The sequence below is a fragment of the Vidua chalybeata genome, chromosome 3 (assembly GCF_026979565.1).
Source record: "Vidua chalybeata isolate OUT-0048 chromosome 3, bVidCha1 merged haplotype, whole genome shotgun sequence".
NCBI classification, from domain to species: domain Eukaryota; kingdom Metazoa; phylum Chordata; class Aves; order Passeriformes; family Viduidae; genus Vidua; species Vidua chalybeata.
Window position 1 is genome coordinate 69,330,541 of NC_071532.1, and position 12,416 is coordinate 69,342,956.

The 12,416-nt window shown below is 43.9% G+C and overlaps 1 protein-coding gene across 1 annotated transcript in view; it reads right to left on the minus strand.

Annotated features, from left to right (window-relative positions):
- SOBP (sine oculis binding protein homolog) overlaps nt 1–2,844 on the minus strand; it is a 112,971-nt gene extending 110,127 nt beyond the window's left edge. Inside the window, exon 1 of the mRNA XM_053939253.1 lies at nt 2,650–2,844. Within this exon, the coding sequence (XP_053795228.1) occupies nt 2,650–2,745 (96 nt within the window). The 5' untranslated portion in view covers nt 2,746–2,844. The remainder of the gene's footprint in view (nt 1–2,649) is intronic.
- Between the last annotated feature and the right edge of the window lie 9,572 nt (nt 2,845–12,416).

The window sequence follows — 12,416 nt, forward strand, 5'->3', positions numbered from 1 at the left end:
ACCAGTCCTTTTTCTTTCTGCTAGCAAAGGGACACAATTTGATCCAACGTGGGCTGAAACCTGAGTAGGTCACTGTACACCATGATAAAATTCCCTAACCCCTGAGCCAAATTTCCCTGAGGGGGCCCTCCTACTTCTCCCTTACTTTCCAAGCTGACTTTTCCATTCCCTCTCTCGTCTTTTCCTCCCCTTCATCTCTTTCATTTCCCCTACCTTAAAGCCTTGATATCTGATCTGCTGCTGATACTCAGGTTACAGTTTTTACAGCTTAGGCTGTCTATTGCTGTATACATTCCTTTCTTTCTGCTCTGCTGTGATTACTTACCAGAGCTTATTTTACACTGGTCCAGATGAAAGCAGTTCAGATGAAGGGAAACAGCCAGCCTGTTTGAACATTATAGATACAAACCTACACAAGGGCACATTGTGCTCCCTCTGTCATTTCACTGCAAACATTTTGCACACTGTAACCAATTTGTTACATTATTGTATTCTCCGGGTTTATTAAGAACAACTAGACGTCTTAGTTCAGCAGTAAAGAAAAAGGGTAAATGATCACCACAGGATTTTAACTTTCTCAACCAGTCAAAAATTCAAACTACTTCTTTTGCCTCCTCCCTCTTTTTCCCCTTCTTAGATGATAGCAACCAACAGCCCTACTAAAAATGCATAGCACATAGAGCATAGTTTATGCTGAAAGGTGGGCTATGGAAGGTTCTGCCATCAGCTGTCTCACTCTCAACCAGAAATTACATGGGTTCAAAATGTCCTTTCTACACACCCTTAGTTTTTAAGTCAGCTGAAATCTTGAGGTTCCTAACCTTAAGCAGTTAGCCATGATTAAAAAAAAGAAACTTTCTACATGAAGGCTAATGCTAGTGCTTAATACCAAAGCATTAGTTTAAAATTGTGTAATTTTTCTCCTTCACACAATGTTGTTTTTGTTTCTTCCTCACCCTTTCAGACAAACATCTGTTATACTGTAGAAGAACAACTATCTCCCAAACCGCTGAGTGTGCCTGCAGCCAAAGTAAACAAAACAAACCCAGAGGATCCAGCACAGTCAGCCTTTATATCCAGCCAGGATAACATTTCACATGTTTTGATTAAAATTAGCTAATTTGTAATTCTAGAACCTATGAAACTTAAAAGCTGCAATCCATATAGATCGCATTAGGCGATGCTCTGAGGGGCCAATGCCCTGTACTACAGACCTCTGCAGTCCTCAAAACTATGTGGGATTACAATGAGCAATGACTCTCCGGTGGCTGCACAGAGCCCTCTCTGAAAATAGGATGTGTCACATATCTCACAAAAAAAGCGGGAGCTCCTCTGGACTTGAAGCTACTACAGTTTGTTTCCAAAGAGATGCACCAACACATTATTTTGTTTGTGCCCCTAATACTACTCTTGTCCACATTTACACTTGAAGTGCACACAGAACCATGTACACACTCATTACACAGGCAGCAAGAACAAGAACGCCTGCCTTGGGCAGGAAAGGGCACCTAACCGAAATTAGTGGTGTGCAAAAGAGGGGAGATGGGAGGGGATGGCGCATTCCCGTTTAATTTTATATGGGGAGATCAATGTTCCGGAAAGCAAAGATATTTTCACTAGGCATCATGCATATTTATACACTCGCCTATATAGTATACATACTATGTGAACGAGTGACATTTTCCAGGCAGTCTTCCACTTAAAAACAGCCTTTTAATAAATGACATATTCAAATTAAATCTCGGCAGCTTTATCTCAGCCAGACTACGCTGTTTTAGTCACTTTATCTGCGCATTTAACAACAAGTTCAGCTGAAGTCTAGCAATACATTGTTACCAACTTTGGGGAATTAGAGACATCAAACAAACAGACAGGGAACAGACATGGAACACCGCCGCAAAAAATAGGACCGGTCCAGCCTGGAACAGCGACCTAATGATAAAAGAAGTTCCAAAATAGCGGGTTTGTGCCATCGCAGCCATCCCAACATCTGGAGCGGCCGCCAGAGCACAGCTGGAGCGGCACCGGTTCCTATCAAGCAGGACAGCCCTCCGCGCGTAAATACACTTCCATCAAAAGCAGCCTCGGACAAGCCACCTTCCAGCGACACCTCTGCGCTGCCGCGAGCCGCGGAGCGAAGCGGTGCAGCAGAGGAGGAGGCGAAAGGGGCAAGGAGAGAAAAGGGGTCTCCGCGCTGAAGCGCCTGACTGATGCACGGCTCAGACCGCAACGTTTCACTTTGACAATTTAATTACACAGTTGCAGCTGGCTACTGAAAAAGGACAGAAATACAGCGTTCAAAAGAGATCCCTTTCTTTCCTAACTTTAAGGGCTTCGCAGCTACCTGAGCGGGTGGCTATAGAAAGAAAGAGGGGAAAAAAAAAAAAAAAAAGGCTCATCATTGGCACCCGAGGAGCTTAAAAGCCCAACGAGAGAGTTATTTTTAAAAAATAAATAAAGCTGGTCAATGAACAGGATTTGCAGCCTGTGAATTCGTCTCTGTTTGCAGCCCAGGAGGCGGAGTTGAGACACATTCAGTGCATCCTACAAAAAAAAAATGACAAGAGATCCTTTCTTATTTCATCTCCATGCTCGGAGGCGGGGGTTGCGGGGGGGGACCCCGGTCCCGTCCCTATCACAGGCACCTACCTTCATCTCCTCGTTGATCTCCCGCTTCACCGGGTGAGCCGGCTTCCTACTCCTTTTATTTTCGGGAGGTCTCCCTTCTTTCTCCATTTCTGCCATTTTTTGCGCCTACTTGGTGGTGGTGGTGGTGGAGATGAAATGGCTGCTGGTGCTCTGGGGGGGCCGGGAGGGGCGCGGGGGGGCGGCGGCGGCGGCTCTCAGTGGTGGCAGGCGGCGCCGCGGAGGGCCCGGGGGGAGCGCGGCGGCGGCGGCGGCGGGCGGGCGGGGGGCGCGGGCGGGCAGGGGCGCGGGTGCCCCGGCGAGTCAGCCATCTTCTGCCTCGCCGCCGGCCCGCATGGGAGCGGCGGGGCGGGCGGGCGGGAGGCAGCGCGGAGCGAGCCGGCCCCGCGCCTGCTGTGGCGCTGCTGGCGGGCTGCCGCGGAGGGGGCGGCGGAGGGAAGGGGGAGGCCGGCCCCGGACCGCCGGCGGGCGGGGCTTGCCGGCACCGAATCGGCCGCCGCTGCCCGCCATGGGAGCCGGGGAGGGGGGAGGCGCCGAGCACCGGGCGGAGCGGAGCGCGGCGGAGAGGAGGGGGCGGTGCGCACCCGCCCCCGCCCCCAGCCCGGGATGGGGAGGGGGGCCCGGTGCCCCCCACGAACATCCGAGGGGTCCGCCCGGCCTGTGCCTCCTACGCAGCCGACCCGTCCCGTCCCGAGCGCTCCCGTCCCGTCCGGTCCCGTCCCGTCCCCGCCGCTTTCAGCCGAGGCTCTTCCCCTGATCACTCCTGGTTTTCCCTTTATCTGCAGCGGGGAGGTGCGGATGAATGGTTTGGTGGGACGCGCTTCAGCGAGGAGGTGCTGGATTACAGCACACACTGTGGGCGATACATTGATTATTCCTAGGCTCTGCTTTCCCTCTTTTCCTGGCAGTCCCTGATTACCCGATACAACACATTACGGCACGGGGGTGTCCATTGTTCGGATAGTCAAAATTGTAATCGTACGGAGTTTCTCATTACAACGGCGGTACACCTTAAAATGATACGTGTTTTTATAAAAACACCCAAACCCACAGTGAAAAGATAAACTGCGTTCCGTGTGGGCATGAGTAGGCTCCCCATAAAAATCTCTGTTTAGCCTGTCAAAGACAAGTTCGGTTTGCGTGCAACAATATTTAATTTACATTCTCTGTTTCCGAAGCTTTAAATCACTGGCACTTTTTACATGAAAAGTTGAGCACAACTTTGTTCGTTTCGTTACTAAAATGAGCCTTGCCTGCCTGCCTGCCTTGTCAGAGTGATTTCTAGAGACACGGTGCACATTTTCCTCCGTGACTTTAAGAATAAGAAGAAATGGGGATTTTGCACAGTCTCAGCTGTTAGAGCATCGAGCATCAAAAGATGAGATAGCAACCAGACTGAGCTTGTAAAATCCTAGAGCACATCCGCAGTGGTAAGGTCACGGCCGCTGCCGGGCGAAGGTGCTGCCACTCCCCTCGCTGCCTAAAAGAATCAGGCAGATAGATATTGGAAAAAAACCCAGCCCTGGTCGTTTGTTTTTCGCAGAGAACCTCGAGAAGGCTCTGCTGACAGCAAAAAGTTGCAGGAGTTCAGCTGTAGCAGGGCTCGTGCTGTGGGCTTGGTCCATTCTGCGCACCCCAGGAGCACAAGGTCTGGGCTCAAACCCACCAAGCAGCAAGCATGAGAAGAAAGCAAGGTTTATTTTTGCTTGTAGAATTTAAAATACAGTGATTTCTCAAACTTGTGGAAACTAACTTTTGACTACAGATAACCTTCAAAGGATGGTGCCTAGTAGGGACGTTTCCCTCCTCCTGTGCCTCACCACTACTACCACCAGCAGCAACCTCACCTCTGTGTTTTCCTTACCATATTCTATTACAAACAAATCAGTACAGTTGAGCTCTCATTAAGTACAGGAGATAGTCCCAGAATCTCAGTGTATTCTTTCACACAATAAGACAGACAGCACAAGGGGAAGTTTCTTTTAAACACAGCCTCACATGGCTCTTTGAAACCTTTGGCTAGAAAAAGCCAGCCAACCTCAGACAACTATTCTGCTTTGAGCAGCCACCACCTTGCTGATACATTAAGTCATTCTAATGAAAAAGGCAAAACTAGCTCTTGTATTAGACATATGGCTAGTTCCTCTGTAGAGAGGATGGAAGAGTTTTAAGGAAAACCTTAAAATTTCTTGCTAAACAGAGTATTGCCTTAAATGGTTCTTGTTCAGTGAAACATCAGAGGACTACTTCTCAACACTTTCTATGTGTATTGTAAAAAAACCCTGACACTGTTCCATTAAGCACTGCATAAATTTAACAGGTTTGAGTTGACAATCTGACAAAAAGATTAATCTCAAACTCCCAGCATAAACAGAACTTCCTTTAATATTGGAAGATACTTTGCAGAAAGTATTTGCAAGCCTAGGTGATGTGACTACAGCAGGTTACAGTGAGTAGACCAGAATGAATTTTCTTCAGGATCAAGTCTGTCATTCCGGTTTCCCTGACTAGCATCTGAAGGTTTGGCTGCAAATTGAAGCACTTCCCACCCCTTTTGCTACCAGTTCTGAATGCTGATTCTCACTTCTTGATCACCAAAAGCATTCAGCTGGGGTTTTTTCACAGTATTTTTCTGAATACTTTTGAATGGAGATGTGAACTTATTTCTCCTGACAGTAGGCTCGTTTTCTCAGCTACTTCTGGTAAGCTCTTTAAAAAGAACCTCCAGTCCCCTAGTACCTTGTCAACCACCAGATGAAAGCCACAGTCTTAAAACATACCCTGTTTTTCTCAGTATTTAATGTAGGACTGGGACGGATACAAAAGTTCTACCTCTCTGTGCCCTAATAATAATATCTCCATCTGACAGCAGGTTATTTCTGCAACTGTCATGATTCCTACTCTTCTAGAGCTGTTATTACCTTTATATGTTGCATGTTATTACACTGCATATTCTTGGGAAGTTGTTCTTCTAGTGGCAGCATATGGAGGACCATCAACTGTCAACACAGAAGTTCATGCATTTAGAGTGCTCAGATGTTATCTGACACACATCAGAGGTACCGAAATAAGTTTTGGAAACCATCTAATTATTCCGCTTGTTACTAAGTGTGGGGAAATGACTAACAAAAAGGAACACTTTCAGGTTTTAGTGGTAACTCGTGAATTCATAAGGGGAGGCAGAATATCAGAATCTATGGAAGCCACACATTTGTCAGCCATACAATGGCATTGATCTGAACATCTCCAAAAAGTTAGGAGAAAATAAATCTGCTATTTACATTACAGGCACTCTAACATTGAACACATTTACTGAACTCTGGCAGCACCACATATTTTTTGTATAAAAACCTGAATTTTTGGTAAAGAATCCTGGTTCTGTAGTTCTCAGTATGGATTCTGCAAACGTCTTAAACAGGTGAATAAAGGTGACATATTGGATCGATAGAACTGCTCAGATTTATTTTAGGGAACAGAGATACCGGGGCATGTGGTATCTGTGAGCAGTTTGCAGCCAAAGATGAAACCCTGATCGTGTGGGAATCCATGAAGATTTTACTCCTGAGTTTAATGAGACCAAATTCCTTGTGAAATTTCCAAGGTGATTTAAAATCAATCTCTTAGAGTGTGCTCTAACTACAGTGCAGTAGAGAAAGTCTCTTGCTGTCATGATGGTTCAAGGGTTTGAAGCTGGTTGGTTTTTTGGTCACTTTTAAAACTGGGACGAAACTATGGGATTTTGCCTTTGGGTGGTCTCTAAGTTGTGGCAAGAACCTGAGCTTTTCCTTCCGTTGCTCAAGCACATGCTCTATACCCAAGGCTCCACATTTTACCAAGCTCCTTATTTTTGTTCTATCACAGATTTTTTTCCAGCTTTGAATTTGCACTTGGGTTTTTTGCAAGCACAGTAATTTGGACTTCTGAAAAATATGTATCGTTCATAAAATTACATGTATAAATGAGTTGCCTAAAATAAATCACCCCAGATTTAATTTATATTCTATTGTTCATACTCCTATTTACTAATGTTTAAATGTTTTTAAAGGTATCCACATACCAGAGCTGCTTTTTAGGTAACACAAAAGAAACACTTTGCTTCAAGTTCTTCATCTTGGCCTTTATTAATGCAGAAGTCTCTTTAATATTATTAATGAGCTATTTCTTCTCTGTTTTTTCCTGCTGGGGAGGATGAGATAAACAAGCAGGCCTGATTTTTCCAGCTGCTAAATATGTAAAGCAGCACGACGGCATCAAAGCGAAAGGTTTTAGAAGGCAGCAGCAACAAGCGAACGGCGCTCTGGGGGCACTCTGTAGACATCGTGCCGGTTTTCAGAGGCAAAATCGGGACAAGCGGGATCATCCCCGGAGCCGCGGTGCTGCCCGGCGGGAGGCGGGGACGGCGGGCGGTCGAAGGGGCCGCGGCCCCGCCGCCCCCGGCCCGAGGAGCGGCATCCCCGCCCGGCGGCTGCGGCGAGAGCTCCCCCTCCTGTCCCGCTCCTTCCCAGCACGGTGGGAAGCGCATCATGGAGCCTCGGACACAGAAATGTGTTTAAGCACCAGTCTGCGTGCGATTATGCACGTATAAACCCACACGCCCACCCACACACACAGGAGGAAAGCTGAAGGTAAAAAGGGATGCTGTTGTCTCTATTTTTTTCCCCAAGTAAAAGCCCCAGACGTCTCAGGCCAAAGTAAAGGTGAGGCTCGTAACTGGGTTCTCTTAATATTGCCGATAATTTATTTACCTTATTATTCCCTGCTTGCCAGGTGTTGTCAGCTCTCCATCAGGTTGCTTGGTAATGCCAGTCACCGTGGAAAACATATGTCTATGCAGTCTTTCACCTGTATCCGAGGGGAAGCCATAATAAACAGCAATTTAAATTCAGGTATTTGGTTTGCTGAAGTGTTTAATTAAACAAAGAAATTCATTATGTGAGTTCACAGAAAAGTTCCATTACGTTGGTTTATTTTTTTTTTTTTTGTTTGACTTGAAGTGGAAATGTTCCTCCAACTTTTTGTTTGGCACGCTAAGATGATAGATTATTTATGCCATCAGAAGCAAATAAATGCAGTGAATAATTAAAATATTGGCTCCCAATATATTTTTTAATAAGTAGACAGTCATTTTCATACAGATGGAAAACATATATGTGAGCTTCTCTCTTACTTCAGTTCCACTCCACTTCAGTGATGTTTTTTCACCCATACCTTGGAGAAGGGGTACATTCCACTCGTTCCTGAGCTTGGATGAACGCCCACAGCATTACTCGCACACAGTAGTGTCTGTAGATTCCTTTCTGCTGTGGATACTAATCTCAATCCAGAGCTTCCTTAGACGATTAGAGGCTGTTCTGCAAAATGTCAAGAGGTAGCTTTTGCAAAGCAGACTCAGTATGGCAGTTGAAATGGGAGTAGTGGCAGCTTTCCAAATACAAAGATCTGGAAATGTTTGGAGATATTTTAATATTGATGAATTTTTTTTTTTTTTTTTTTTTTTTTAGGGTATCAGTGTCAAATCTGTATGAATTAATGGCAAGAGAGTGCTTTAACACTGTTAATGCTTTTTGAAGCTTCTGGCAAAAAAGAAGAAACTTTATTTAACTTATTAAATTATTAATAACAATTGCTCTTTTGGCCTGAATCCTCATATAATTTGATAAACAGAAAGAAAAGTTAACTTGTTTCTATGATTCTTTGTTAAATACTTCCAAGTATCCTGTTAAAATGCCTTTTTGTTTCTTGTTTATTTTCTCATGATCCTTACAACAAAAGTAAGCAAGAAGAAGTCTTTAGCACAAGAGAACACCCATGCTATTAAAAATCAATCAATATTAAACCTTTTTATAAGGTAGCAATGCATTAAAAAACAAATTAGTAAAAAATATGTCCCGGACACCAGTATTGACTGTGGGGAAAAATCTTTATCATCTGTCTACTGCTATACTCTATCTATCCACTCTGGTTATTCAGTGACCCTTCTGTGATGCTTTCATATTGAATGCAATGCCAAAAATCAAGTAGAAAAAAGCAAAGGACCTATGGATGCGCAAAAAACTTAGACACATTACACCAGACTTGAACTTGGCTGTGACAAACTATGGGTTTGCAGCTTCATTACAGCTAAGGTCTGTACCTCAGAATGAAATTAATCTTTTAAAAAGAGATTTTGTGAATTTTTGAAGTTTCATCTGGTCCAAAATGGTGTTCTACTTGCTTTGTCACACAGGTTGGTAAGAGCATATACTAAGCCCTACTTTCTTGAGGGTTTCTTCTTTCATTGGGGTTGACACCTAAATTTCTGATCTCCAAAGGCTGCTTTGGAGAAGGACTGAGGTTCTGAGGCATCCTCCTAACTCCCTGTGTGCAGTGCCTCTGTTTTTTACACACATCAAAAGCAGGGAACTGTCAAAGTCAGAAGCAAAACCAGTGATGGGTGGAGGCTTGTGCTCTCTGCAGCAATCCTAAGCTGTAAACCTCCCTCTAAGATGAACTGAGAATGTTTTAGCCAAGGCATATTCATTTCTTCACCTACCATTTCTTGACAATGACTGTTTCCTCCCCTTCCAATTATTTTACTTCTCTGTACCAAAGAAGGCAGGAGAGAGTCTTCTTGGTTTTACTTTAAAAAATAGGTAAGTCTCCCAGATGCTACAAAGGCAGGAGAAGAGGGGGAAAGATTGTGTGGGATTGGGATACAGCAGAAAGTTCTCCTTTCTTTTTAACTTCACTCTTTTCTTTTTTAATAGATTAATTTTGCTAATTCCTGAAAATACTGGTACAATACTCTACATCAAGTTCTTCCTAAAAAGTATCCCTACTCTTTTTGTCTCTCTGTGTAGAATAAAAGACTTTTTTACAGTAATGATAGTGGTTTATACATTTTCTCATAATCCTGTATATCCCCTGTAAGCTTTGTTGTATGATATAGTATGTCAGTTTAAGTAACATCTGTCAAGGGATGGAAAGCAATTGCGGGTTCTTTTCATTCATAAAGTCATTCTGGAGTTTCTTCATCCTTAATTTTCTTGTCATGTTTTCAAAAACATTACATAATTTTGTCCAAATTATCCCCTGCATTGCATATACAAGATACAGTGGGCTATTCATTTCTTTCCAGGACCCAAAGAAACATGTCAAGGGAACTACACTGATATACACTAAATGATTTAGAGTTGGTAAAAGTTGAGCTTTGACATACCATTATTTGACAATTACTCTTCTACTGCAATGCTTGTTTTCCTGCCAGCGTCCCCCAGAATCCTACATGACACGTGATTCAATCTCTTGGTCTTCTCAGTTATATTTACATTAATTTTACACATCCTAATATACAATGGCAATGCCTTCACATTGATGTGGTGAAAAGTCTGTCAAAAATCCAAATGTATCTTTGGCGTGCATAACAGAGATATATTCAGGACTAGAATGGGGCATGTATTTAGCAAATCAAAGAATTTTTGCTGGGATTGGAAGAGACCTCTGGAGATCATACAGTCCAACCTCCCTGTTCAAATCAGAACAGGTTGGTGCTGTGTCCAGTCATGTCTTGAGTAAGTATGGAGGCTCCATAGCATCTCTGGGCTGCCTCTTCCAGTGTTTGACCACATTCATAGTAAAAAAAAAAAAAAAAAAAAGCTTTTTCTTATGTTTACATGGAATTTGGTGTACTTTGATTTGTGCCTCTTGTCCTCTCACTGAAAAAAGCCTGGTTCTGTCTTTTCTACTTGCCTCCTTCCATTTGGGTATTTATACACATTGATCATATATGTATAGGCGCCATATCCCTGGGCCTTCTCTTCTCCTTGCTAAACAATCCCAAATCTCTCAGCCTCTCAAACATAGATGCTTCAGTCCCTTTATCATCTCCATGGCCTTTCACTGTCCTTGTTCCAGTGTGTCCATGTCTCTCTTATATTGTGGAGCTCAGATGTTGGCCCAGCAGTCCAGATGTGTCTCACCAGAGTTGAGTAGAGAGGAAGGATCACATCCATTAACCTGCCAGCAGTGCTTTTCCTAGTGCACCCCAGCAATTTTTGCTGCAAGGCTGCACTGCTGGCTCATGTTCAGATTGTTGAATACCAGGGTCCCCAGGGCCTTCCCTGCAAAGCTGCTTTTTAGCTGCTTCCCCAGCTTTGTTACCACAAATATTGTTCTGATCTGTGTGCAGGATTTCATGTTTCTTTGCTGAAATTCATGAGATTCTTGTCAGCCTTTTCTCCTGCATCTTATTAAATTTGTTTTGATTTATGATCTTTTAGGTAATTAGTAATACTATTAGCTGGAAATATTTTGTTTTCATGAACTGTGTGGCTTTTCCTAATTAAATCATGCATGTAACATTAATGATAATAATCTATGTCTCTTACCATAAGTAGATTTTGCTCAAAGACAGTCCTGAGAATCCTTCTCTACATAAGCAGGATCTTTTGCCTTAAAATATGATCAGCATTTGTATCCTTCTTCATCCAAGATTCTTGAAGTCAAGTGTAGTTATCAATTTCTTTACACAGTGCTACTGGTTAAAGCAGAATTGACATGTTCTCACCATTCATTTTCAGGTCACCAGAAGGTGTAGATGGGAGACAATTACATACAGCTTCCATCCACCTAGACAGCTCAGCAAAGGCGTGCCATGAGACTTCGGCTTTGGGCAGCTTCTGGATGTAGAGGGTCAGGAACGCCATGCTTATTTTCATTGGCATGCACTGAAATCCTGCTCACGCCCACGGCAAACCCTGCCATGCTGGTGTTTATTCTGAGTATCACTGGAGGTCCCCAGGTGCATGGTGGTTCCTGCAAGCTCAGGCAGCAGCGGCTTGCAAAGCCAAGGCTCTGTATTATTTCTTCCTTTCGGCCTTCGGGACAATGTGAGAAGTTGCCTGCTGCACGCTGTGTGTCACAGCTGGTGTCTCTTGAGCCCTGCTGAGAGGAGCTGTAGACTGAGGTTCACTGGCTTTGCCCAAACTGCCAACACTAAAACCAGGTCCAAAGCCAACACCAAAACCTTGCCACTCATATGATTAGTTGGGGTCTTCTTGTCTGTTGTTAACTAATATTACAACTAACAGTTAATATTACAGCTGTTTCACAGATGAGAAATCATCAGGCGAGAGATAAAGTGACAAAACACATGTATTGGAAGAGACTCATGGCCTCAACTAGAACTCAGCTCTTATGTCTTGTAAGACAGTCCTGTCACCATTAGAACATGTAAGCTACCCTTCTTGGAAAAAAATGAAATGTGAGCCTCCCTTTGAACCAGCTTGACTTTGAGCTCCCTCATGAAACACCAATAACCTTTGAAAGAACACGGGGATGGCACCCTTGGCATATTTTGCCTCAGCTGGCTGCAAATAAAGTTATTTGAAATAACTGCCAAAGCTTTAATTTATCAGACTTTTTCACAGATTCCACAAAAGCAAGGAAATTCAAAGTTGAAAGGCTTTCTCCAGGCAGCACATGCCAGGCATTTGTGCGTGAATTGCAGGAAGGGAAACGATATGTTTCCTTTAGAGCTGTTGTTGCCATCATGGAAAGCGAACAAGCATCTGTGCTTTGGAAATCAGTGGATGGAAGGTGTTCCGTGAAAGGCAGCATGTGGGAAAGCAGCTTAAAATGGTGAGAGTGTATGAAAGTAGCAGGAGTTCTGAATGCCACCAGGGAGAAGAAGTGGAACAAGGCTGACACATAGAAAGGTGGCGAGAAAGCAAAGAGAAATGCAAAGAAGAGTACACTGAAGAGAAAAAAACCCACCCACTTTTGGCTAGAGA